The sequence below is a fragment of the Mesoplodon densirostris genome, chromosome 4 (assembly GCF_025265405.1).
Source record: "Mesoplodon densirostris isolate mMesDen1 chromosome 4, mMesDen1 primary haplotype, whole genome shotgun sequence".
In the NCBI taxonomy this organism is placed as follows: domain Eukaryota; kingdom Metazoa; phylum Chordata; class Mammalia; order Artiodactyla; family Ziphiidae; genus Mesoplodon; species Mesoplodon densirostris.
This window is the reverse complement of record NC_082664.1, coordinates 92899499-92926564: the sequence shown is the minus strand read 5'-3', so window position 1 is coordinate 92926564 and position 27066 is coordinate 92899499. Positions and strand designations below refer to the sequence as shown.

The window sequence follows — 27066 nt, the reverse complement described above, 5'->3', positions numbered from 1 at the left end:
GATGGATTTTTATGGCCACGTATTTTGATAAATGATATTCATTTATTTCAAATACTAGTCTGTATAGAGTCAGTAATGATATTAACTATAAACAGAACCATTGTCTGGTTTTCCTCCTCTGGAAGCTTCTCTAAGGTTCTTCTTTGTGCTCTTATCATCACTGTTTTCTACTTTTATTGATTTAAATCTACAATATCTCGTCCATGCCTGTTTCCGTAATATACTTGGTGCCACTCTTACATATGGAGTTCAAATTGTCATATTGAATAAATGACTTTGGCACTGTGGCTGAAAAGCAGAATTAGCGGAGCTCTTTGTGGCCTGGTAAAAATTAAATTTCTGGGCAGTTGCTACTATTTTCAGGGATAAAAGAGTGAAATGGAGGATAAAAGGGAAGGAAGAGAGATTAGGGGATTGGGCATAAAAGAGCAATTGTTTTTCTAAAAATAATTTTGTTTGAATTTGTAAGTTTGTTATTAGGCATGGTGACTTGGTGTCATTTTGTGCTAGCTTACCTTATCTTGCTATAAAATTCACTTTAGAAATAAGGATTTAACATTAAAAATTTTTTATTTTAATAAAATATTAAATCCTAAGCAAATTTATTTTGATTTCAATTTTGTATATTATAACCTGTATATATTCATTACTTTCTATGAATTGCATTATATTCAGAATATAAAATGATGAGAATAATGCTTATATGATGTGCTGTTTTAAAATCATTGATGTTTTTAGCCAAGTTGTCATTTCATTGGCTATGAGAAATTTCAGACCTGTGTAGTGAAATGGAACCTGTTTAAACAGACTAGTAATTCTATAATTTTTCTTTTAAAGGTCATGTAATGTTTGCAGAAATAAAAATGGAGAATGGAAAGTCAAAAGGCTGTGGAACGGTCAGATTTGACTCCCCAGAATCAGCTGAAAAAGCCTGCAGAATAATGAATGGCATAAAAATCAGTGGCAGAGAAATTGATGTTCGCTTGGATCGTAATGCATAATTTGAAACCACGGTTGGAACATTCTTACATCTGTTTTGCTGAATCTCCTAGTAAAAGTCATTTTTTTAAGTAATACTGTACGCTTACAAAAGTTGTAAAGATGAACTTTTAAAACTCCCACCAGCTTTTAACAGTATAGTGTTAATATACTGTGATTTTTGTTAATCTCAAGTTTGGATTTTTAAAGACAGCAAGTCTGGTCATTCAGTTTAAATGAATGGTTATACTATTTTTAATGAAATAAGCCATTTTCTTGTTATTTTCAGTTCTGCATAGTGGGATTTGTTTGTTCAAGTGTCCCCAGCTTTTATCAACTTATTGTAAGGTAAAACATAGATAGTTTTTTCAAAACTTCTGTTTAATATATGTAATTGTCCTTGGAAAGAAAGGGCTCAGACAAATTAGGATATGATTTTGGTTGGTTTTAAATTTTTGTTGGTGATAAAGAATTGCTGTAAGTAAGTTTTGGATTCTAAAGTTCAGAATATTTTTTATTTGACTTAAATGGAGAAATGGAGTTTTCCTTCTCTGCCCTTCCCCATCATTCACATTTTCCACATTAACCACCACAGCCCCTTATTTTATTATTTCCAATAATTCCAAGTTCATACAGAACTGATAATGTTGCCAGCCCCAAGTATAATAATAGGCAGACTACTCCCAACTTTCTGTCTAGTTTCCAGCCATTAAGGTGAACTGCTAAGAAAAGAAAAATAATTGAAATGTTGAGAAAGATGGTTATGTAAGTTAGTCCTCTACTGTTCACTTTTACAGGAGCAGATGCATTTATAAATGTAGTTTTAATAAACCATGGAACTCCTAGGCACAACATATCGAACACGTTGGATCCCACAATGTTAGACATAGCCATATCTCCTTTGCCTGTAAAAAAAAAAAAAAAAAAAGCATGTTGTTAAAATATGCACACCAATACTGTATTTTATTAATAAGCTTCATAAGAAAAAACACTGGATACTTTTCTCTCTTTGTTTTGGAAAATTGTTGTATTAGAGGAAAAGTCTTAATGAATTTGTATTTTTAAATTTTGGGGGGTTAGTATTTAAAGTCTTAACATTTATTTATCTAATAATTATCTTTATTTATTAAACCATTTTTCAATAAGGTATGTAGATTACTTGTTGCTTTTCATTCTAACATGGTTAGTTATGATTTAATGCACATTTCAGATGAATATTACTTGGGCGATTAGATTTAGTGAAATTAATCTGCTATTAAATAGTAAATCCTTCCTCTGAGTCACTCCTTTTTTTTTCTTCAAAGTATGTTACTGAGGAAATAAATATTTTAAAGTTATGTTTGCTCAGTATATTTCAGCCAGGCTTTTAAGAATGGGCACTGCAGCTTGAGGGACCTACTTCTTACCTTTTCTTGCAACCAACACACTTGCAATCGTGTCTGGTATGCTTGTTCCTGCTGCTAATAAAGTAAGGCCCATTACTGTATCTGGAATTTCTAATGTTTCCCCTGAAATAAACATAGATATTACAAGTTACAAATCTTACAGATTCGCTGTTCTTTACAGATATTTCAGATATTTCTTTCCTGAAAAAGAACATAGGCATATTTAGATTTCAGAACCAATATGTATTTACTTAGATTTTTAGCTACCAAAATATTTGAATAATATTGGTGAATTGGTAACCCAGGTAGCACAGATTTTTAATGACAGATATCAATATTTAATACACAAAATTCTACCAAGGAGTAATTTCCCTACCTGGTATGCTTACAGAAGTTTTGGCTGTCCACTGTTGTCAAGGCTGTTGCTTAAAATATGCTAACGAGATTGGTCATTTTCTCTTTTCCCTTTTAAAAACATTTGCTAAAGAGGTCAGATTTAAGCAAATTATTTGTAGCTATTTTTAAGCTGTACATGTGTTAACACGGTATGCATTTTTAAATTCCTACTTTAGTGACAGACCTTAGTTTAGTGTTTTCTTTGGGAAATCATAAATCTGAGGAAAACAAAATAGGATTTGGCTTGAGTCTTTCTAACTTTATGGTCCCAGTTTAATACTTCTGTTAAATCTGATGTCAGTTCAACATTTTTCATCAGTGTATTCATTTTGGGAAACAGAACTAGAGGGAAGTTTAAAAAAGAAAGTAATTGTAACTGCTCTTAATATTGTAATTGAAAACTTACTTTAGAATTTTTCTTTCTTAAAATGTTAATTAAAAGAACTTCAAGTAGCATATTTATTGCATGCTTATATATTGATACTGGAATTGTAATTGGTTGTTAATTTTGTTACTGGTTTGCCAGAGTTCATGTGTACATAAATAACACTAATATTTATCATCTTGGCGACTGTTCTATGATCTAGTACTTCATTTTGTTCTTTTGTTGCTTTCCTAATGTCAAATGTGATCTGAGAAAATTTAGAGTTTTAATATGCAAGCTATTGGACTTTTTCATCTTACTCTTAAAGTAAAAGCAAAATAGAATAGCATACTATTCTAAGTCATATATTAATATGAGAAAAGTCAGAGGTCAGCAAACTTTTTTCGAAAGGGTGAGATAGTAATTAATTTAGGCTTTGCAGGCTATGTGATCTCTGTTGCAGTTATTCAGCTCTGCCAGTGTAATGTGAAAGCATCCATAGATAATATATAAATGGATGGGCATGACTGTGTTCAGTAAAACTTAACTCTCAAAAGCAGGAGACTCAGTGATTTGGGCACACAGGTGGTGGTTTGCTCACCCATGATATAAGTCCATTCAGCTTAACCTTTCTGAGAGAAATTCCTGATTTTTGTGTTCATTGTTTATATTCAATTTTTCCTTCTGGACTAGGAGTTCTGTGGGACTACAGCTGCTTATGACCAAGCAGTAATAGTTAAATCTTAATCATGAAGGTAGTAGAAACCTAAAATGAAACTTTTATTTTATACCCTTTTTATTCATTTCATACTACGTTTATATTCCCATATTAAAAAGCAAAATAAAATGTAATCTAGTTAAACAGTACCCATCGTTTTCTCAAAACACTGGCACCTTGCTATATTTTTTATTATGGAATGGAATTCAATATAAAGACTATATTATGCACCCATGCAATGTGATTTAATTATTAGCATAATAGAAAGACATTCTGTGAATTTGATTTAATGTATAACATGTACATTCCTTTGACTTGTACCCCTGGGCTGTATAACAGTGAGAATATAGTTGACGTGATATACAACTCACAAAACCTGAATGAGCTTGTTGGTGTATTAATATTTAATCTTTCTGTAAATAGCACTAATCTTTAGTCTTTACTGAAAAAAATTTGCTCTTTGGACTACACTTAGTGAATATATGCTTTGTTCTTATATAAAACTGATTATTTTATTTTAAAATTGTGCTCTTATACTTAAGATACGTACCAGTTATTGTGACCATCCAAACCAGGATATATGTAAATGCAGATATCCACAGTGCTGACATGAAAAAGGTTATCACAAAGTAATTTTTCCAAAACTTTCTTCTACAATCTGGTGTGGTTAGAAAAAGTAGTATAATAATGGGAAGGGATAGTACCCAAAAAATTCTTTTCAAGTCTGCTTCAGGCATGTTGAAAACACTTGGTGGATCTGTTAAGGAAAAATTAAATGATTTTGAGTTTTCTCAAGTGGCCAATTAAGTTAGAAATGTTCATTTAGAAAGCTGTATTGAAATAAATTAGCTGTATCAGTTTTTAAGAGGCTATTTAAAACATTCGAATGCCTCATTACTGATATTGCTGGCAAAGAGAAACTAATTGAGACTTCAGGGCTGATGGTGTAAAATGTGATACTCAGCGTTTCTTGATTTGGGGCCTTAAATCCATCAAAATGTCTTGGGTCATTCACTAAGTATGTTAGAGACATAATGTTTATGAAGTGTCAGTTCGACATCTCTTGGTTTTCTACAGTGTGGATGGTCTTTAGTAACTTTTGCTTATGGGATTAACTGGCTGGCTTACCTTAGCTATCCCCATTGTATCCATTTCCCAATATTGATGATACCTCCAGCCTGCCCTATTTATCACAATGTATACTTAGGGAGTATAATATAATTATAGCATAATCTTTTTATTAAGTTGAATATTTCTAATTCTCATTGTAAGTAACTTTAGGGGACTTGTTTCATTATTTTCTTTAATTAATTCACCAAACACAGAATTCACCACAATTCTTAGAAAAAAACCTTAAGAAAATAGGCACTAGTATAGAATCTACAATGTAACTTGTAAGACTTGAGTATGTTTTTTAAATTCAATTTGTTTTATTAACTTAGTGGAAGACAATAATACATTCGATAAAAAGGGGAATTCACTTTAAAATTGTTTAAAATTTGTATGGCATTTATAAAATACTGTACCCATATACTAGGTCACGTTACAACTAATGCTAGTAAAATAACTCATAAAAAAATTTTTGCCAAGCCTCAGCCAATGGGCCAGAAGTAACAGATATAATTTTAGTGTAATAAAAAATGTTTGGACTGGTTCTTTTGAGTTTCTTGTTACAAAATTTAACTTAGACGTGTGTACCTCTTGCGCCTGAAAGACTAGAAACTATAATTTTTGTAAGAAGGGGAAAAGTCATATTTTAACTTTTTAAGGTAATAGAATAAGTTCCCTGTCTAAAGTACTAAATAAAATTTAGCATCTGTTTCTTACAACCACTTTATAAAAAAATAACCAAATTTGTATTTCTGGCCATAGCTGAATTCGACTTCCTACTAAATATATTTACTTAAGTGTTTTGCTACTGCTTCAAATGACATGTTTAAAATTCAACTGTTTCCTTCTTACTTTCTTTTTTCCCACACCAGCTTTTCTTCCTTAATTCCTCGTTTTTGTAAGTGGTGTTCTCATCTTCTTAGTCAGTCATGATCAAAAGCCTCAGAATTATCTCTGCTCCCAAGTAGCCCTTCAGTTGCCTGGTCTTGGTGATGCTTCCTTTGCAATGTCTCACATCTGTTCTCTTGTATTCCCTCTGCCATCACTTTGTCTAGACATCTGCTAAACACATCAGTTGGTTTAGTAGCCTCTTAAAGACCTCCATGTCCTTTATCCCGTATTTCAGTTCTGATAATTTCTCTGCTTACAAACCTGCAAACACTCTTAATCTAGCATTTAAGACTCTATCCTCTTCCTTTCTATCCAACTTTCTTCTGCTTCCATTCTGCACATGCAGTGCTCCAGTTATGTTAGTACTTGAGCAGGCCTTTTGCTCATTTTATTTCCTTGTCAGTCCATGGAATACTCTTTACTCTTATCTCTGCATCATTTACTTATGACTAATAAGTAACAGCTATTGAAGTCTAGACTTCAATAGCTGTTACTTATTATTCATAAATCAGGTTGTTAGTTAAAATCTTACTATTCTACAAGGCTTAGTTTTAATGCTCCCTTCTCCGTGATAATCTTTCCTATCTAACCATCCTCATCAAATTTTGTACCGTCTGTCCCCTTTAGGAACCACAGTTATGCTTTATTTGTTTCTCTTTACAGTACTTAAATGTTCACATTTTAGCTATTTGGGTTTTTTTTCCCCCCCTGTAGTATTGGAAGCTTCTTTAGGGATAGGTCTGCCTCTTGATCATCCCTGAATCCCCGTAGTGTTTTTTACATAGTAAATATATAGTACTTAATGAATTGAAATGAAATTAAGTTTTGCTAGTGAATAGACTTAATAGTGGCCAGGATGTGGTTATTACCTTCAGAAACCTGACTAAGACCATGTAAACTTATAGAAAGCTGGGAGTAGCCAGAATCTTCATGAAATATTCCACTGTCAGTTCTTGATTGCCTACGGATGAATGGTTGATCCTCATCTTCCCATCCCATCAGTGGCTGTTGTTCACTTCTCTCTTCCATTGCTTTGGCAAGGCAGGGGCAGCAAGGACTGCATTTCTTTATAATATATTGGTTAATTTTAATGTCAAAACACAGCACCAAAACATATAATCCATATATCAAAAGCAGTGAAGTTCCTTCATACCTATAAATTAAAGAAATTTGTGTGTTTTTCAATTAAAAATGTGAAAGTTATTTTAGAGTTAGTAGCTTTTGGGCAGTATCTGCTTAATTTTCTAATGCAGCAATAGAACAGAAATGTTCTACATGTATTTTGGTTTTGCAGATGTGTCCACCTTTGGTTACAGCATTATTAAAAATTTGATGAAAGCTTGACACTGTCCTTTCTGTATTTCAAAAACAAGGATTATAAATGCATTGTCTTAATTTGTAGAATCCTTCCGAATGGCAGGCATAAAAAGTTCTTTAAACATAACAGTAATCATAGACTTTCAAAATAAAAGTGAAACTAATGAATAGTGATGGGCATTCTCCACCTCAGTTCACTGGAAGAATATGATAATTAGAAGAAAATATAGTATCTGTTCATTTCAATTGTTCAGGTATAGGAATTTTGTGTAAAATATTCAGAATATGTTAGACTTTGGCTGGAGCCTTTCAGTTTGCTATACAGAGATTTTTTTGACGATTTTAATGTAAATGAGTTTGGCTTGCATTCACAAGAAAGCAAGGATGTTTTCAAAAATAAAATTATACCTAAGGCACTGAGAACCGTTTTCCTGTACTCTGGTTTGCTGTTTAAAGGATTTTCATTAGCTAATACCATCACATTTGAACCTTGCATTTACGTTTTATTTTACAGCCATTGAATCTCTGCTACAGCTTGAAGGCACAGAGTTCTTGATTTCCCTAATGGGGGGAGCATTAGCTTGGATGCTCTCACAGTCATTGCCCCCTTACAGACAACTGCTAAGTCCCAGAAGCATCCCCATTGTAACCAACAGTCTTTCCTTGGGAGACGGTCTAGATTTCAGGATGATTCATTTAAAAAATTTGCTCCCTGCGGGGTTTAAAGTTTTTTGATAGCAGATATTGATGCAGCACTGCCAAATTGTAGTATTCCAGAGGGGTGCCATTTACAGCGTTTTCTATTTTTCTGGTGATCTCTGGCATTGGGCAATGTACAATCTGTATGGCTGCGTTTTACATTTCTTTATCCATTAAGATTCCTAGTGTAGTGATAAACACCTACTAGCTGAAACGATTACTATCTGTTCACTAGGTCACCCCCTTTTTCATTTTCTTGGAACAGCAAGGCATGGGGAGATTATAAAGAAAGCAAATAGTTTTTAATATTGAAACCTAAACGTTTTTGATTTTTAGGGGAAGAAGGCTATAGTTCCTCTTACTAAATGAACATCAGGGAGAAAGTTGTAGGAATTTAAAGGAACTTCTTTTACTTCCTTTGTCATCTTCTCCAATCTTGTGACCATGGTCACTTTTAATGGAGGCAAGGTAAACCACCCAATAGATGAAAAAGCCACCTGTTGGGGCTTTAACGGACAACAAAAGTTGGGAGATCTTCTCAACAGGAAGTCAGTGGAGAGAAAGAAGGGTGGTAACATCCAGTGGTTAGACAAAAAAAAAAAAGAAGACTGACTTGACTAAAGAATTGCAAAGAAGGGAGAAGAACCCAACTAGCAATCGTGGTGAGGAGGTTAGCTCAGAGACCTACGGGGAAGATGTACGGAAGTGGCAGATGATTGAGAAGTGATTGAAATAACATTTTTGAAAAAAAAGAAATGTTACTAAACCATCAGAATTTTATAAAAATCCTCTCTGTAATTGTTTTACATTAAGAATAATTATTTCAAGCTTACCAGTAAACTTGGTTGTCAAATATTATGGCAAGAACTGCTGCTACACTAATCATGTATGCTGCACAGTCTCTGAATAGGGGCCAACATGATAGCGTTGAAACCTATAAAAATAATTAATGTTTTCCATTACACTGTAACTTCTTCAAGTACTTGCTTAGTGCAATAATAAAATTGTATATTTGTAGCTAAATATTGTTACCTTTTGCATATTGCATAGAGAAAGGAATTTTAAGAAAAATTGTGTTTCTAAACCTAGTCTGATTTTCATAAATTTGACCAAGAGGTATTTGTGGGTTAACTTAAAATTGAATACATGTTGTTTTTCTACCGATTAATAAATATAATTGAACACATTACTAGTGCCTTGTTTGTCCTAGACTCTGAACGGTTCTTATAATTTGTCAAGGCAATAAATTTTGTTGAATAAAGTTTTTTTACATACCACGTTAGATAGTAAGCCACAGGCTGCACAGATGCCAAGGAGATTATAAATTGCAGATCCAAGAATGGTGCTAATGCCAATATCGCCCTCTGTGATAAATACACCTATAAGCAAGATAGTAGCTCAGTTAGTATTGACTTGGAGAAGATCAAATCACATGGAGTAAGAAAAAATATAAGGAGCAATATTTACCTAGGAAAGCAATAACTAATTCAGGAGCTGAACTACCGGCTGCCATAAAAGTTGCACCTGCAACATTCTGGGACAATCCAAAGGCTGAAGACAAATGAAATTATGTTATGCCTGGTAAAGTGACAAATGAAAGAGTATGTCTTTATAACTAAATAGATATATGTCAAAGCTACATCTTCACAGAAAATCACTAATATTAACTTTAGCTGGAAAATAGCCGATAGAGGCAGCATGCTAGGCATTATTTACCCTAGGTCAGAAAGTTAGTGTCAAAGTCAGAACTAAAACTCAGATTTCCAAGGCTTTGATAGCAATCCTTTGTTGATGTTTATTGTTCGCTATATCTACTGATATTTGACACTCAGTCTTTCCAGACTCTCAAACTCTGGTGTGCTTTGTTGAGTCCCTTTCACCTGTGGTCAGTATCTCCTTATTCTTGCCTGTGGGGACCGTTACCTGTCGCTCACTCTCAGGTCCACATCAGGTTCTACTTCTCTGCTGAGACATCTACCTTTGACATTACTGATTCCTTTTGTTGTTGGCGGTGTGAGAACAAAACAAAAATAGCTACAGTGTTTCTGCCCACATGATATTCCAGAACCTCTCCATTCCCTATCAAAAAAACAAAACAAAAAACAAGGTGGAGTTTATGTTTACGTCATCTGAGCCTAGATGATCCTTTGTGACTGCTTTGACTAACAGTATGGCAGAGCCGTAATATTTCTGAAGCTAGGACATAAACGGTGACAAAACTTTCTCATGGTTTTCTCTCTCTAGGAACATTTGCTTCAGAGCCCTAAGTGATCGCATAAAAACCCTGGCTACCATACTGGAAAGACCTTGTGAAGAGCCCACATAGAAATAGAGATACCTGAGGAACCCCGGCTGGTTCAGCCCCCCAGTTTTGAATCTTCCCATCCCAGGCACCAGACATGTGAAGGAGGGAGTTTTCAGATAATTCTAGTCCTCTCTTCTTACTATAACTGCATGAGAGACCTCAAGCAAGAACAACTCAGCTGAGGCCAGTAAATCCCCAAAGCTGTGAGGTATGAAATGATTGTTCTTTTAAGCTAATAGTTTTGGGGTGATTTGTTAAGCAACCATAGATAACTGGAACACCTGACTATTGTTCATTTATTTGTTATTTATCTATTGACTACCTAGCATGCCAGATGCTTTTTTTATGTGCTAGGAATGTGGCAGTAACAAAACAGACAAATGTTTCTCATCTTCTGGAATTTAATTATAGTGAGAACAGACAGACAAGATAAGAAAACTATGTATTATGTTAGAAGGAGCAAAAGCAGGGTGGGATATAAAATGTCATGCAGGAAAGATTGTAGTTTTAGATTGGGTAACCAGAAAGGACTTCACTGAGATGGTAATTTAACAAGGACTTCAAAGTGAGGGAGCTAACCTCACGTAGACCCAGGAGTATTCTACGCAGATGGAGTTAGTGCAAAGGTTTTGAGGTAGAAGCTAGCCTGTGTGTTCAAGAAACAGAAAAAGACTGGAGTGTCTGGAATAAAGTGTGTGAAGGAGAGCTGTAGATGATGAGGTCAAAGGTAATAGGTGACTAGATCATGTAAGGCCTTGTGGATCCTAGCAAGGACTTGGGCTTTTATTGTGAAGAATATGGGAAGTGCTTGGAAAGACATCCACAATATTGCTTGCTGGTGATACCAGCTGCAGTCATCTTTTTTATCCCCATGAGATTATCTGGTCTCAGAGGCCCAACCAGCTCGTTGGGCCACCTGTTAAGCCTCCATTGTGAAAAATCCTCTCAGGATAGTCGGAATTATCTAATCCAGGCCCTCTATCCTATTTCTTACTATTTTCCTTTGGTCATCTTGCTTGATGAACATCTACTTGTGGTGACTAATGAAGGGAGAGAAGTAGTAATTTATGTAAGTGACATTTCATAGCATTTCTTTTACTGGTTAGAGTAATTTTACATATAAATATGTAGTATATATATAGTATATAGTATTTATACTCTTACTACAACTCTGATATGTAGTAGGACCAATTGGCCATGAAACTTAAAATAGAACAAAATGAAGCATATTGTTCTGTTATTAACTTTTTCATTTTATGTATGAAGTAAATAATATCTTAATTCATGGTATACAGTTCACTATCATATACATAACTTAATCATCTCAGCTATCCTCAGATGTGAGTGGTGGTATTTCCATTTTACAGATAAAGAAACAGGTCCAGAAGGTTAAGTAACTAAAAGTTACATGGAGAACAAGAATCTTAAATGTGAGGAGTTAGGGCATAAACCACAAGTCTATTGGTTCTAAACCCAGTGCTATTTCTGTTTCATCACAGAAACTCAATATAATATAAGAATGGCACTTAGGCCAATTATAGGGGGCAATTGAGTCATTTTCTTTCCTGCCTCATGGCACTGGTACATAACTACCACTGTTCCATTCCTTGCTAGGGGGAAAATAGCTAATGGGAGTCAGGAATAATTTAGACGTTTTCCAGCATATTCCAGAGAATGTATAAATTTAGTGATATTACCATGAATTCTCTTCTCAAGTCAAACCAGGGCTAGATAATATGTGGAGGAAATTGAAAAAGAACAAAGTGCTTTATCTTGAAGTAACTGTCTAAACTTGGGGCAGCTGAAGAGTGAATGGCCAATCTTCATTTAATGCTGGCTGAAGAATGCTTCATTAGAAAAATTCAGTCTTGAGAGAGAAAGGGTGATCCATCTGGCTGTTGCAAGGTAGGAAAAATAGGTGGCCCTTTGGAGCACTTTCACTCTCAGAAGGCAGTAACAATAAAGCTTGTTGCTATTCACTGGGCTCTATTTGAGTTATGAAAAGAAAGGTTCTGTACAGATGGATGTGTAAAACTTCCAAGATATTTTAACAAGTTACATCTTAAGGTTCTAAGCATATTTTGTAAAATGGTTTATACCTTTGAACTTTAGAATTGACTGGCTTTGTCTTCACTGACGCTTGGGTAGCATTTCTCTCTGCTATAGTTTATTATTAAAGATAAATTGTTCTGGTTTCCCCCCTCTCCCAAGAGCTATTACTTTTTTCCCTCTCTATTACTCTAAAGGAGTAATCATATTTCCTTCAGGATATAGTAGAAATGTTCAAGGTGAGTTTTCTTTATAAGTTTAGAAATCACATTGTTTATATAAAGTGCAACTTTATGATAATGAACTGACTACTGGAACTCATCAGACTTTTTCTTAAGCATGTTCTCTTCTCTGATACCATGTTGGAAAGTTTATAACGGTTTTTGAAAATCCTCTTCTGGAAATATAGTAGAAAGAGTTTTAAACTAAAATGGAGACCTGGCTTCTGGTCTTGCCAGTACCTTAATGTGAGACTTTAGATAAGTCATTCAGACAAGCCTTGTATTTTGCCATCTGTAAAATGGAGGATTGGACTACACAATATTTAGGTATCTTCTAATATTATCAATTTTTACAAAAAATATAAAATATGAATTCTATGACTTAAGCCTCTGTACTGCTTCTTACTGTTAAATAAATTCCTTTTATAAATAAAAATCCCCTTTGTTGCTGAAAATTTAGAAAATGGAGGAGAAAACAGAATGGGGAGGATCATTTATAATTTTAACATTGTATTTTAACCACTGCTACCGTTCTTTATGTATTTCCAGTTCTTTTCACAATGTGCGTTTAATAGAGTTACAAGAGTAGGCTATAAGCAATTTGTTGTCTTCTGGCACAATTTTGTAAAGTCCTCAGTGATAGAAAATTTTCATGCTTTGTGAATGAATTTGAATTTTGAAAGCAATTAAAAGTCATTCAGACCCAACTCTAGTGACTAGGGTGGGTAGTCATGCTGAGTAATTCTATTCAAAATGAAGTATGACAGCAAACCAATGTCTTTTATGATTTGCAAAATTGGTTCTGATATTAATTCCAAATATATTCTAGAAATGTTTTGAGTGAAGTCAGCATCATTGAAATAAATGCCTAGCCTCTCAATGTACAACTGCATGTATATGCTCTGTGGTGCTTTTAACAGTAAATAAAAACATTTGAAGTACTTTATAGTTATCATCTCATATTTTGTCTGAGCTATAACGGAATAAATTCTGAAACTCTGTATAATGTTTTGAAAGGCCTGATTCCACTGAAAAAGAAAGACTCCCCCATGGCCTAATCTAACAGCTTTAGTATTAATTAATTTCCACTTGCCCTAAGTCTATCATATAAAGCATATGTAAGACATTTTATCTCCAAAGCTCACAATTACCTGAGTTTTGTCTCCATAACTTGCCCAAAGTCACATAGGTAGTAGTTGCAGAGATGGGATGGGCAGCTAGACCTTTTTGAGTTTAAAAAGCTGCTCTTTCTGTTACCCATGTAAGTGAAGAGATTAATACATAGCTTTATTATTATTATCATCATCATCATCATCATTGCCTATTCCTGAATGGCATCTTGGTAATATCCAGACCACTTGGCACTTATTTAGATCCATATACCTGGGGTAGATTTAGATGTGATCCAAGGTGACCACAATATATTTATTTATATTTTAAATTTAGATTAGTTTAGATCAGAGGGAAAAGAAAAACAAAGAGGATGAAAATGCTCTTAAGAGGAGAATGAGTGCCTGTGTGGCAGGGAGGAAGCACTATTCTTAGATTCTTTGTTCTTTGGAAAGGCTTTGCCTCTGTAAATTTCATAAGGATTAAGAATCAAACAATCCCCTGAAACTGTCGGCTATCCAAATGCCATACTCACAGAATTATTCCACTCCCTTTCAATTTTATCAATTTAGAATTAATTCTACCTGGAATTAAAACTTGCCTTTCTTTCTTATTGTCTATTTCTGAAACATAAAGTAGAACATGGGCAAATATTAGCTCAAAGCAGAGTGAATAAGAATAATTTTTTAATAAAAAAGTAAATCTTTTATTTAAGTATGTTTCTGAAAACCTTACTAAGATCATTTTCACTTAAGACATGTTATACTTCAAAGGGTCAACATGGTGGAGGGATTAGAATTACTAACTGAATAGCATATTAGCGTAACATATAAAAAGAAAAGTTTCATAAGTAGCTCATTGTGGACTTTGGGCTATATCAAGTGACCAGTCACTAGGGGTTCTCATGTTTCTCTCTAGTTAGCTTAGGAAAAGTTAAAGAAAGGTGATTTAAACAGTGGTTAAATAACTCTAGGAGGTCCCCATTACATGTTAAAACAACACATAAAAAGGATTTGTTTTGACTTTATACTGAACTTTTGTGTTTCTAAAAATGAACTGCTTATAAAGATGAGAGGTAATAGTCCTACTATTTGGGCTACAAGTTAATATAGTTTATATTATATATAAATGTGTTCAAAGAATCATCTTTAGTCTCTTTTCCTTTAGAACTTAAATGGATAAAAGAGAAAATAGGATTAGAGGAAGGGGGTATAGCAACATTTTCTTGTATTGGTTCTACGTAGTTAAGATGACAGCAAAATGTCTCAGGGTATGTGCTTGCTTTTCCAGTTTTGAGGTGGGGAGGAGAGGTTGTGTAACTTTTATGGTCATGAGCTGAGCAAGAAAGGGAAAGATCCTTGTTGAAAACCTCAAGTGGTGGTGGTTCTAATGGTAATTGACAGACCAGCATATATAGCTACAGGCAGAGAAACAGCACTCACTTGCCTGAGTTGGGCCTGGCCAGGGCATCAGCAAGAGGCTCTGCCCTCCACCACTTCCAACTTATCCCCTGCATGGAGACTCCAGTCCTGAGCCTTTTCTAGTCTTCCCCTTGCTGAAGACCCTTGTGCTAACCAAATGAGCCACTGTTAGTGATTTGAGGAGGGGTTCATGGGGTGATGGGGCTGGGGTGGGCCGGGGGTGTGCCAATTCAACCATTGTATCCTAGGTTGGGACTCAGACATGTACTCCATAGAAAGTCATTGCATTATACATGATGGTTTGGTTCCACAGTACTGCACTATGATTTCATGTACATCATAGACAAAATGCTTAGTTCTCAGAGTCTAATTATTTCAGGTTACCATCTATAACATTAATTTACAGCCCCCAGTAGGTTGCTAAAATTCTTAACTGATTTTTTTAAGTGACTTCGTGGATTCTCATTTTGTAGTATACTTCCTCTGTAGTTACAATGAGTATTTGATGTATTTTTGTGGTCAAAATTTTCAGTGCCCTTGGGAGGAAAAATACCTTTTAAAATTGTTCAAAAAGAACAGTTCTTCTGAAACAACCATATTACAGCAGCTAATCTCAAACAAGTATGTGTAAAATTATATCACACAGCAATTGAAAACATTCTGGGGTTTTGGCATTAGAGAAACCAGGGCTCTCCTGTGTACTGGCTGTGTAGTCTTGAGAAATTATATATTCTCTCAGCATCGGTTTTTTCATTATTAAAACCAATCTGATAGTCCCTACTTCATAGGGTTTTTGTGAAGACTAAATATAATCATATATGTTTAATTTAGAACCATGCTTGGTCTTCTATAATGGTTTTATGATAAATAACTATAATAAATACATAAATAATTAATAGCATTCCAGTACATTGTAGAATGCTCTGTAAATTGTTTAGAGGATTATATTAATACTTATTAGTTGGGTGGGACTATTATAGCTTGTCAAAGAACTATGGGGAAATGTAAAGCGTTTGCAGACTTTCTGAAGTTAGTTTCTGTGGATGTAAAGAAATTCCAGAGAAATTGTGTTTTATTGCTGATGTCCTAATTTAGACAAGACCATGCTAAGACCTTGGAAAGAGAAACGACAGAATTAATTTAGAGGCATTTAAAAGTGAATCCAGCTAGCACTATTTCTATTTCATTTCATTGCCAGCATTTTCAATGCTGAAGACCGGGGTCAATTCTTAGCAGCTGAAGATTTGGCAGTGATGTGGGCATCCATCAATCACACATCCATAATAGCTACTGTGTTATACTTCAGAGCAAAGAGTGATTCACTTGAGAAATGAATGTTTGCTGATGATGTTCCAAAGTAATTCCACAAATGGCATGGTGGAAGTCATTATTATAGATATTTTATGAAGTTGCTTAATGAAGATTATTTTGAAGTAGCAATCTAAATTTTAATGCAGTAGTTTCTTCTGCAGGGCTAGAAAAGTTATCTATTTATTTACCACTCCCAAGACAGGTTTTTATTTAAAAATTTCTTAATGGATTTATTCTTTCAGTCAAGTCGTTGTTTGGAAATGTGAAAACGAAAAACAAACAAACAAAAAGTGACTTTTTTGTTTGTTTGTTTTCCAGGAAGAGAAGGATTCTAAGTGGGGATATAGTACCTTGAATTTTTAATTTCTTAATTTTATGTAATTAATATGATTTAGTTTTTCTAATGAGAAGTGCAGTACTGGCACAAACATGAACAAATAGATCATTAGAATAAAGTATAGGGCTTCCCTGGTGGCGCAGTGGTTAAGAATCTGCCTGCCAATGCAGGGGACACGGGTTCGAGCCCTGGTCTGGGAAGATCCCACATGCCGCGGAGCAACTAGGCCCGTGAGCCACAACTACTGAGCCTGCGCATCTGGAGCCCATGCTCTGCAACAAAAGAGGCCGTGATTGTGAGAGGCCCGCGCACCGCGATGAAGAGTGGCCCCCACTTGCCGCAACTAGAGAGAGCCCTCGCACAGAAACGAAGACCCAACACAGCCAAAAATAAATATAAAAATAAATAAATAAATAAAAATGTTACCATTAAAAAAAAAAAAGATCAAGGATAATGCCTGGAGCACAATCAGAACTCGATAAAATATTAAAAAAAAAAAAAAAAAAAAAAGAATAAAGTATAGAGTTGAGAGTATAGAAAATGGATCAACTTTTGGAAAAAATAGCATTGTATCCTATAGCAAAATAAATTCTTAGTGGAAGAAATAAAAATATTAAATATAAATAAATAAATAAATGTAAAAAAAAAGAAACTATAAGTAGAAGAAAAGATGACCATTTTTCTGACCTAGGGATAAAAAGGTATTTCTAGGTATAAAACCAAAAGGGGAATCATAAAGGAAAATATTTGTAAGTTGACTTAAAAATATGTACACTTCAATGTGATAAACACATAAAATACAAAACCAAGCAAACCATAAAAAGTATATCATATAAAAATTATATTAGAAAGAGTTAATACCCTTATATTAAAAAAAATCTTGGAAATCAGTAAGTAAAAGACAAATACTCCCGTATTAGAACATGGGCAAAAAACACAAAAGCAAAACCACAAATTTTAATACACATATAAAATGTTCAACCTCACAAATAGTAAGATAAATACAAATTTTATAAAATAACTTCCATTTGAAAGCAATTAACAAAGACATTTAAAATGATCCCAATAAGAATTATTTTTTAAAAAGATACTACTCATGGTTTTCTGGAATGGAAGCTACCACACGTTGTGGAGGTTTTCGTTGGCACACCCTTTGTGAAATGCTTTTGGCAATGTATAATATAAAGCTTAAAATATGCATAGCTCTATATCTTTATCAGGAAATGATCAGAGAAGTTTGCAAAGATTTGATACAAGAATGGACATAACATCATTTAGAACAAAAAATTAAAACTCAAATGTCTAATAAGATTAATAATTTTTAAAATTGTGATAAATTTCTACTGGGTGCTTATTATGTATAAAAACCAGTGTTAGGTGCTCAAATCGTTTGCAGAATCAGGAACTATTGTGCTGCCATGAAAAATCATGTTTTTGAAGGGTATTTAATAATATAGGGAAATATGCATGATTAAATATTATCTTAGGAAAAGGAAACGACCTCAAATTGTATATGTAGCAAGATCTAAAAGACTGAAAGGAAATACACCAAATGATAACTGTGGGGATCTCTGGGTGATAGAAATGTAGAGGAATTTGTTTTTTCTTCTATTCTGCTTGCATTTCATCAGTCTAAGTAAAAATATTAAAGTAATTTAATTTCTATTAAGGAAAACTATCAGTGTCAATGTCAAATGTAGTATCAATGTAAAACTATATGTATAACTTAAATAATAATTATAATAAACTTACGCCGACCTGTTCTATAATTATTTTTCATTAGAGAAATAGGTGTTGAGTGCCTCTGCTATTGCCAGATCCTGTTTTAAGTCCTAAGGATACTGCTGTACTGCACTGAACAAGAGAGAAAATGACTTGTATTTCAGCAGGGGTGGGGGATGGGACCATGGGAAAAGGGAAAAAGGGAGAGTTTACATTCATGTTCTTTCCCTGTGAAGAAATGCTAGCAGTGTGTGTGTGTGTGTGTGTGTGTGTGTGTGTGTGGCGGGGGGATGCTATTTCTGTGCAGTCCTGGGAGTATGCAGTGGGAAATCTAACCCTTAACTTTGACCTTCTCTGAAGTGAGCATGCTCAACCAATTAAACTAATTAAGCAGGAGACAGAGACTGGAAACGCCGGCACTTTTGCTTATTTGGCATAAAACATCACTGATATCCTGATTTTAGGGACCAGTGTGCTAATGTAAGGTCTGTGCTCAGAATTCTGGGCGATATACATGATTGAAGGAGTAGAACTGAGGGGCTTGGCAGATCTTATTTCCAGAAACCAGTAACTGAGCTTAATGTTTAATTACCTGATGCCGAAGGGCCCTTTACATAAAATGCAGGACTTATTTATTTACTTATTGGTCCATAAACATCAATTAGTTTCCTTACTGGTAGGAGGCTGGGAAAGGAAGAGGAAGGAGGGCGGTCCTTAAAGGTATTTGTTTATCATCTACCTTTAAAAAAGTTACAGAGATTTTAGAGTAAAAATGAAAAAAAAATTTGAAGTATTTGATGGCAAGTATTAGGAGTATATACCAAGTGCATGTATATGAAACTTGGAACAGCTTACTAACAAACAGCGAGGCAGTACAATAGACAAACTGCAAGTTTCTGGAGATAGGCAGTATAGCAATAGTTGCTTTATACTCATTTAAAGATGTTCTGCTGCACATTAACTACCAAGAAAGACCATACTCACGCCAGTCCCTCAAGATACAGGACACCACAATGCAAAAGTCAGTGTTCTGCAGCCAGATGAGATGGACAGGATTGCTGCTGAGCTACTCCAAAGACAGCTGTATATGTGTGTGGCACTACTGTTCTGGAAAGTTGTAGAGAAGATTTCCAGCTACTTACATTCACTGATGATTTCCAGGGAGGGTAGGAAGTACTCATCACAGACAATAGACATGGCCATGAACATGTAAAGGATGATTAGGAAGTAGATTACGATGCCTCCATCTGCACGCTCCTGTTTTGTGAAAAACCCTTCAGGAAACTCTGATGATGGGGACATAACACATTGGGTGCTATTTCCTGGTAAGGAAAAGGAGGTGAAAATTTGAAGGATGTTGGAGTAACACATTCCAAGCCCACAAATAGAAATTCCTTAAGAAAACAGGAAGTGTGGGATTAAATCACTTTTGAATATGATGTAATTGTAGATTCTTAAAAAAAAATTAGTCTTTGGGACCTGAAAGAGGTGCTTTAAATGAAATAAGATAATGATAGCAGGTGAATTAAAAAAGGAAATAATGAAATCAGTCTTCCTTGTCTGCTTCATTACTAAAAGGGAATTCTGAACCCCTTTTCCTCCTCAATTAGAAACTGTATTTTGAAGATAAAGATTCCTAATATCTGTACAATTTCATTTTCCCATTTCAGAGCCCAAGTTGTCCGCAAAGCCCAAGGCCCACAAAGAATCATCCACTGTTGCAGAGAGAATTTCTAGGATGAAAGAAGATTTCTTTTTCCATGATGAAGTCTCCAACAATAAAAACTGAAGACTCTCCTGCTTCATGACGTCTGTGAATTATTTCAGAGCTATCTTTGAGAGCTTATTCGAAGGATCAGAAGTGTTTGATAGCCTACCAAATGCTAAAACTCAGAGCAAATACAGCAGGCAGCATAAGCAAAAGTGAGTCCAGTAAGAATTTCCCTCTCTTTGTCTGTTTATCCATATGTGGCAGCAGCAGCAAGGGTAGCTGACCCCAGCGTCCACCTACCTGTAGCCCTTGGGAGACGTTGGGGCAGGGAGGCACCTGGGGGAGGCAAGTGCGCAGTAGCCCAGAGGATGCCGAGGAGCAGGGCCCTTCTTGCCCACCGTGGACCCCCTTTGGTCTGCATTTCTGCAGCGGTCTTTCTGCAGCGTGCAGCCTTGGGAAGGGAGAAGGGGAGGATTAAGCTGGATCATGTGAGGAGTCTCCTTCCTGCCCAGTGCCCTGCCCAGGGCACATCACAGCAAGGCCAGTGGACAAGGGAGGGTGATTGGAGCCAGCCAAGCCACTCTGATCAGGAGCCCTAAGCCCCAGAGAGGCTGGAGGAGGTAGGGAGGAAGCAGACAGTCCCGTGGCCCACAGTCCCCGAGGGCAGATCCAGGCGGCTTGCTCTTTATGGAGTGATTTTATTTATTGTCTTCATACTGGCTCTGCTTTTGACTCTCTTTAGATTTGTAAGGACCTGAGTTTATAACTGCTTCCACCTCTCTCTCCAGCCCTTGCTTCTAGAATTTGCTGGAGCTCGTGTATGTGCATTCTTTGGCTAGGCTGTCACCCTTTTATATTTCTGTTTTGGCCTCTCGTCCTCTCTCCAATTAGGAGGCTCCTGCAATAATCTAGTGGAGAAATGATGGTGGCTTGAACCAGAGCAGTGGCAATGGGGATGGAGAGAAGTGGGCAGCTTCAAGAACTAGTAAGAGTCGTAGTGGATGGAGGCTATTTGATCATTGGTTAGCTGTGCTCTCTGCCAGAGGTTCTAAAATGCAAATTGGACAAGCCAGGGAGTGTTCAGATATAAACTACTATCCTCCCTACCCTAGCATTTACTGGGCTTGCCAAGATGTTAAGAACTTCTGGCACTATAGTAACATGTGACGAATAGCACAGGCTCTGTAGCCAGACCACGTGGCTTGAGTCCTAGCATTGCTGCTTAGTACCTGTATGACCTTGGGCACGTTATTTAACCTCTCTGCTCCTCTGTTTCACTCTCTGTAAAATGGGAAGGTTATAGTGCCCTCTATTTGGGTTGTGTGAAGATTACATAAATGAATGGATGCAATCTGCTTAAAACAGCCTCTGCCCCATGGTCAATGTTATCTATCTATTGTCTATCATCTATATTATTATTATTAATGTATTACTTTTGATTAAGATAGAAGCTTCTTGGCCATAAAGGAATTTTTTAGTTTTGCAACTCTCATGGTTCCCTTGCAGAAAAAGCATAAAAATTGATGTGCTTGCTAAGTTTTAAATTTAGAAACTGCGTTTTTCTGGTGGAAAGGAGTAAGTTTGTGATCTTGAGTTGGTAAAAATTCTCAAACACTCTTTTGTTTTGCTGGGAATTGCTACCCATTATAAACCTCTCTGAAACCGTCATTTCCAGGAACTGACTATCCAGATACGTGGTGTGGTTGTGAGGCTGGGATGATGAGTCACCAAAGTGTAGCCCAGTAAGGGAGCAGATTCCCAGCAAGCAGAGTTCTGGCTGCTGACACCTGCAGGAGGTGGCGCCCTGGACCACTGGCCTTTGGCCTCAATGCCAGCAGTGCTAAGCCCCAGGGAAGAGACCAGTTACCTTTGTATAAGTGGAAGTGTCTCATGAATCTTTCCTCTCCAAGACGCAGTAGTTCAATCAATTAATAGAACTAAACATTATAAACAAACAAAACAACAGGAAAACTCAAACCCACAATGAAAGTGAATACTTATACAATGTATGTTGTTAATCCAGGAAACAGAGCAAGTATCTGAATATATAAGCCAATTACAATGAAACAATTCCAGTGGAATCTTGCTCATAGTAGGTACTTAATAAACATTTGTTGATTAGACTGTAATGATTCTTGAAAACACATTCCCAGAACACACGGTATACTTGTTCTGAACAAACTATCCAATAAAATATAGTTTACCAAGAAAAGAGAATTTAGGAGGCTAATTAGATTTGCTTTATACATTTATTCTTCATTTTGCAAAAGAATCTGAAAAAGCTTTATTGTAAAATAAAACAGATTTTAAAAGTCACATAAAATAAATGTATAGTTATTATCTTACTATTGTTGTTATTTCTTTTTATAAGATGGACTTCCTTATAAACTCCCCAGGTCAAGAAATAGAAGTTTGCCAGCCATCCCAGAAATCCTTTCATGTGCTCCAATCCCAACTTATCCTTTTCTCTGAGAGTAACCAGGCTCCTGGTTTCTATAGCAGTCACCTCCTTCTGTGTATATTTCTAATAGTTCATCGTTCATCCCTAATTGGGGGCATGCTAAGGATACTATAGCTTAGCCTTAAAAGAAGTCATTTAAGTCTCTTTTAGTTTATAGGTTTCCCCTACTTCTTTTTCTTTTCCCTATAATTTATCTGTTGGAAAACCCCAGGGCATTTGATCTGTAGAGTTTCCCACAGTCCTGATTTATTGATTGTGTCCTATGGTATAGCTCAATATGTTCCTCCGTTTTCTATATTTTTGTTGATTGACAGCTGGACGCAGAAGTTGTTCAGACTCAGTACTGCCCCTTTGGCAAGACTAGCTCTGCATGCTCAGAATCTGCTCTGCTACTGGGCTACACTTTGGCACCACTAAGGTGGTGGTGAGGTCTTTCCCTCATAAAGCACACGGTATCTGCTTCTCCCTTTTGTGGTGATTTTAGCAGCCATTCCTGCTCATTACCTAAATCTATTAATTCTTTAGAGCTTGCAAAAGAATGGCATTCTTATTCTATAATTTCTTCTTCATTTATTACTTGGAATATTTTACAATAGGTGATTTCTGTCATCCACTTTGTGGGTACCAAGGGGTACTCAGTTTATGTAGCAATGACAATGTATATGCTTGACTCTTCTTTATTTATCATTTCTCAAGATGTTTGGCGCTCTCTTTTCCTTCCCAAATAACCAATTCTATTTAAACAATTATTATGAGTTAGTGTATTTAAATATATTTGATGGGTTCCAATTGTAATTATTATCCTTTCTGAAGTTCAAATTGTCTCATCTTTAGCCAGTGGGAGCCTCTTCAAATTGACTTCTGAGAGCCTTTGACATGATCTTAATAGTTTTGGTAGCTTTCTTACTACCTGATATAAAAAGATGTTCTAGGCTTATCTTATACCTCAAACTAGCCATTTCTCAAAAATGCCTCTTTATTTTTTTAAATGCAGAGTACATCAAGACCATGACCTAAGAATCTGGGTTGCTAGGCATGCTCATTGTCTCTCTCTGTCTCTGTCTCACAGACACACAAACACACACACTCACACACATACGCATGCACACACACACACACACACACCTCTTGATAGAATACATCATGAGTTCATACTGGTACTTCTCATTCAAGGGCCCCAGTTCTCAAAGGTCCCAGTACTTAGGGGACAATAGAATATCCAGTGCTTCATAATTACTCATTTACTTGTGCTATTTACATATATGAGTCTCAAAATAATGGTATTGATACCACCACTACTCATATAATTACTGAGAAGAGTTTTAAGATTTTGCATATACTCTTTCCATTCACTTTCTATTCTAAGAGCTATAGCCTGTCTGCATTGCCTGAGCATATAGTCATTAAATATATTCTTTCTCCCTTTAACCCTGATCTAGTCTTGGTACTACAAGTATCTACATTTTTAATGCTTGCCAGCACTCTTAGGTTGGTTTGGGTTGTTTCTCTAGATATTTTGATGCCCAAATCTTATATTCTAGTAGATTCTTTGGAAGGACTCATGGGAACAGTATTCCCTGAGTTCTTTCATGTTGATAACATTATTAAATTCTGAACTGTGGTTTGTACTTACAATGACAATTAAAATAAATAAACAAAGAAGCCCAGAACAAGCCATCTGTTGAAATAGCCAAGTAAGCTAACCTGTTAAAATCAGTGCAGAGATGGTATTGAGTTGTGGTCAAGGTATAGACTGGTAGTCGTTTTTTTCTTTTGAGGAGTAAAACTGTCAAAATTATCTTCTTCAGCTCTTCCTTGCTCACTGACCAGCTTCACCTTCACAGTCTTCTCCCAGATACGTGGACCTCTGCTGAGTTAGCACCTTTTATGTTTGGAATCAAAGCTAACAGTAAAGTTATGTTTACTAAGCATGAGGTATTCATGTGCACTATTCAGTGTAACTCTCCCACTAACCCTAAAGGATAGAGGAGTAGTTTTCACTGGCTGCTCAGTAGAAGTATCTGTGGCTTTTAAAATTATTGATGATTTGACACTTACCCAGACCAATTGAATCAAAATCTAGGGAGTGGCTTAGGCAGGGATATTTTTAAAAATTTCCCAGGTGATTCTAGGATTGTTGAGAACTACTGGGATGGATATTTCTACCCCTGTTTTATGGATGATAGATTGAGTCAATTACCTAAGATCTAAGGTTACATAGTTCCAACTAAATGTCAGAGCCAGGATGCAGAGAAAGGTCTGTCTAATGCTAAAGTGCAGGAACGTCCTTACCTGCTAAGCTGAGCCAATTCTTCAGAATGTAATTTCCATGACGGCGAAACTGTGCCTATCTAATTTCGTCCTGCATTTCCAGTGTTCAACACAGTGTTGGACATGTGATGGACATCTACTAAATATTGTTAAATGAATGAATGAATGAATGAAATAAGGAATTCCACAATGATTTTTCCTTGACAACGTCCACAGGATAAGAATACACAGCATCTTCTATAAGTTGATCCTTTTGTCCCATCCAAGTGCCATCTGCTCAGTTCCCCAAGCATGTGTCTGAAGTGTCCCCTAACCAAGGGGACTCAGTCAGCTCTCTAGCTCCACCTGCTGGTGCTCCAGACAGGGTTGAGCTTTCCAACTTCCTGTTGGAGGGAATACAGAAAATCTACAATGAGGAACCCTGTGAAATCAGTCATTTGAAAAGAGATTTCGACTTTCCTTCATGGAATGAGAGCTAGGAATGGTGGTCAGCCCCTGCCTTTTATTATCTGCACCCCAACCCTGAAATGAAGGTTTTTGTAGGCTGCCCCAACTACTGTGAAGACAGAGGAAGGGAAAGGAAGCAGGTGGCTAAGGCTGGTCCCAGGTTCTGACTCCAGCTTGTCATTATTACCTTTTTATTTTTTAACTTTTTGTTAAAATATATAATATACCTACAGAAGAGGGCACATACTTTGCCATTGCTTTTTCCTATTTAAACAGGCAGAGTCAAGCCCCATGGGCACTTCTTAATGAGATGAGTGATTGATTGTCACCATGTTAAGTACAGCCTGAGAGAGCTGGGGTGCAGTGAGTGTTGACTGTAAGTGCATCGTCATAGGGAGCCCTCTGTGTCTCAGTTGCTGCTGGCCCATGAGTGGCTGTCCCTGAGGCTGCTTTCCTAAGAGAGTAGCCTGGGAATCCTCATGACAAGGAGTTTTCAGCTCAGTCTACTGAGCTCCTTCATTTTTTAATCTCTAACCATCATAGAAGTTGCTAGCTGGGGCCATAGCCATGGCTGTGAGTAAGCAGCAATCTGCTCAATGGTTCACATATTCCAATGGTACCTGCCAATTTCCTCACATCCTTATCCTTAGTGAGTTTATCAGCAAAAGCCCAGGGTCAAGCACTGGCTGGGAGTATGACTGAACATTTCCAATTTCCAACCCGGTTCACATTGGTCTCATTCACTGCTGTGTGGGTCCAACTCGGTGAAAGTTATTTAAAACATTTTGAATTCCTAGAAGGTCTTCAAAGTTTTCTCAAAATTTGTATTTTTTTTTCTTTTCCTGGAGGGCGTATTCCAATTCTCTGAATACTAATGGGGGGTTCACGTTTTGCAGATCAAATCTGATCTAAAAAAACATTTTAGAGTGGAAATAATTTTAGAATTAGCTAAACCTGGGTTAAAGCTCCCTCCTCCATTCTTTTTGAAACTCAATAAATGGGGATAATACCACATGCTTTTTAGGCTGTGGGATTACAGACATAGAACATAAATATTCATCCCCTTTCCTTCTGCACTGTAACTCCATGAGAGCACGTTCTATGTCACCAGAACTTGGCAGAGTGTTTAGTGCTCAGTGAAATTGAATGCACTGGGCAGGCCATGAGCTGCGGAAAAAATAAATAGATAAGGGATTTTCATGAGCTACATTTACCAAAAAATGGAATTTTGCTTTTAGCCTACATTTTGATCCTTGTTCCACCCACTTCATTTGTGCTAGACTTACTCTGTCTTTGTTCTCAGAGTTTAGATAGAAAAGCCTTCCGAAGTGTTTCAGTACTTGGTGGTTTAATGAGTGACCTGGAAAAGGGCCTGCCTCAACCTGGCTTTGTCATTTTCTCTTCTAGCTCTATTTCATTGGGGTGTTCTGAGGGGGTGGCAAGTGAGACAAGAGGAGGGGGGACCCTGACTCAAACGTGCTGGAGTGAAGAGCTTTAGTTTCTTCACTTTAATATAATAAACCCCCTCAGGGTTTGAGCTAGCATCATCATTTTTCCTTAGTCTGCTCTGTGAAGGCTGCCACCCCTATGTAGGGAGATAGATGCCTTCTTTACTCTAAATAATTAGTTCAAAGGCATTCATCAGGGGTTCTTCCAAATTTGCTGGGCTTAGAGGTTCTCCCCTAGGCTTGGAACTCAAGAGCCCTAGAGCTCATAAGGACGGAACATAAGAGAATCTGGTCTTGAAGAGGGAACTCCAGGAAGTGCTCTGTATTTCTCTCCATACTGGGTTAGGCTATACACATCACCTCATGTGCTTCGAAGTCCTTCCTTAGCAAGTAG

General features: G+C 36.3%; 2 protein-coding genes across 3 annotated transcripts in view; one reads left to right on the top strand and one right to left on the bottom strand.

Annotated features, from left to right (window-relative positions):
* Positions 1–4351, top strand: part of MYEF2 (myelin expression factor 2) — a 35031-nt gene extending 30680 nt beyond the window's left edge. The window contains exon 16 of one of the 2 annotated variants that reach the window (XM_060096784.1): positions 838–4351. In XM_060096784.1, the coding sequence (XP_059952767.1) occupies positions 838–1001 (164 nt within the window). In that variant the 3' untranslated portion in view covers positions 1002–4351. The remainder of the gene's footprint in view (positions 1–837) is intronic. The other variant, XM_060096782.1, reaches the window with a different exon arrangement.
* Positions 1561–20466, bottom strand: SLC24A5 (solute carrier family 24 member 5). Its single transcript, XM_060096781.1, has 9 exons — positions 20346–20466; positions 19477–19656; positions 9326–9409; positions 9134–9237; positions 8692–8792; positions 6712–6995; positions 4392–4598; positions 2385–2486; positions 1561–1883 (listed from the first exon to the last, which is right to left on the bottom strand). Exons 1-9 carry the CDS (start codon positions 20464–20466, stop codon positions 1561–1563), a joined length of 1506 nt encoding a protein of 501 aa, XP_059952764.1.
* Between the last annotated feature and the right edge of the window lie 6600 nt (positions 20467–27066).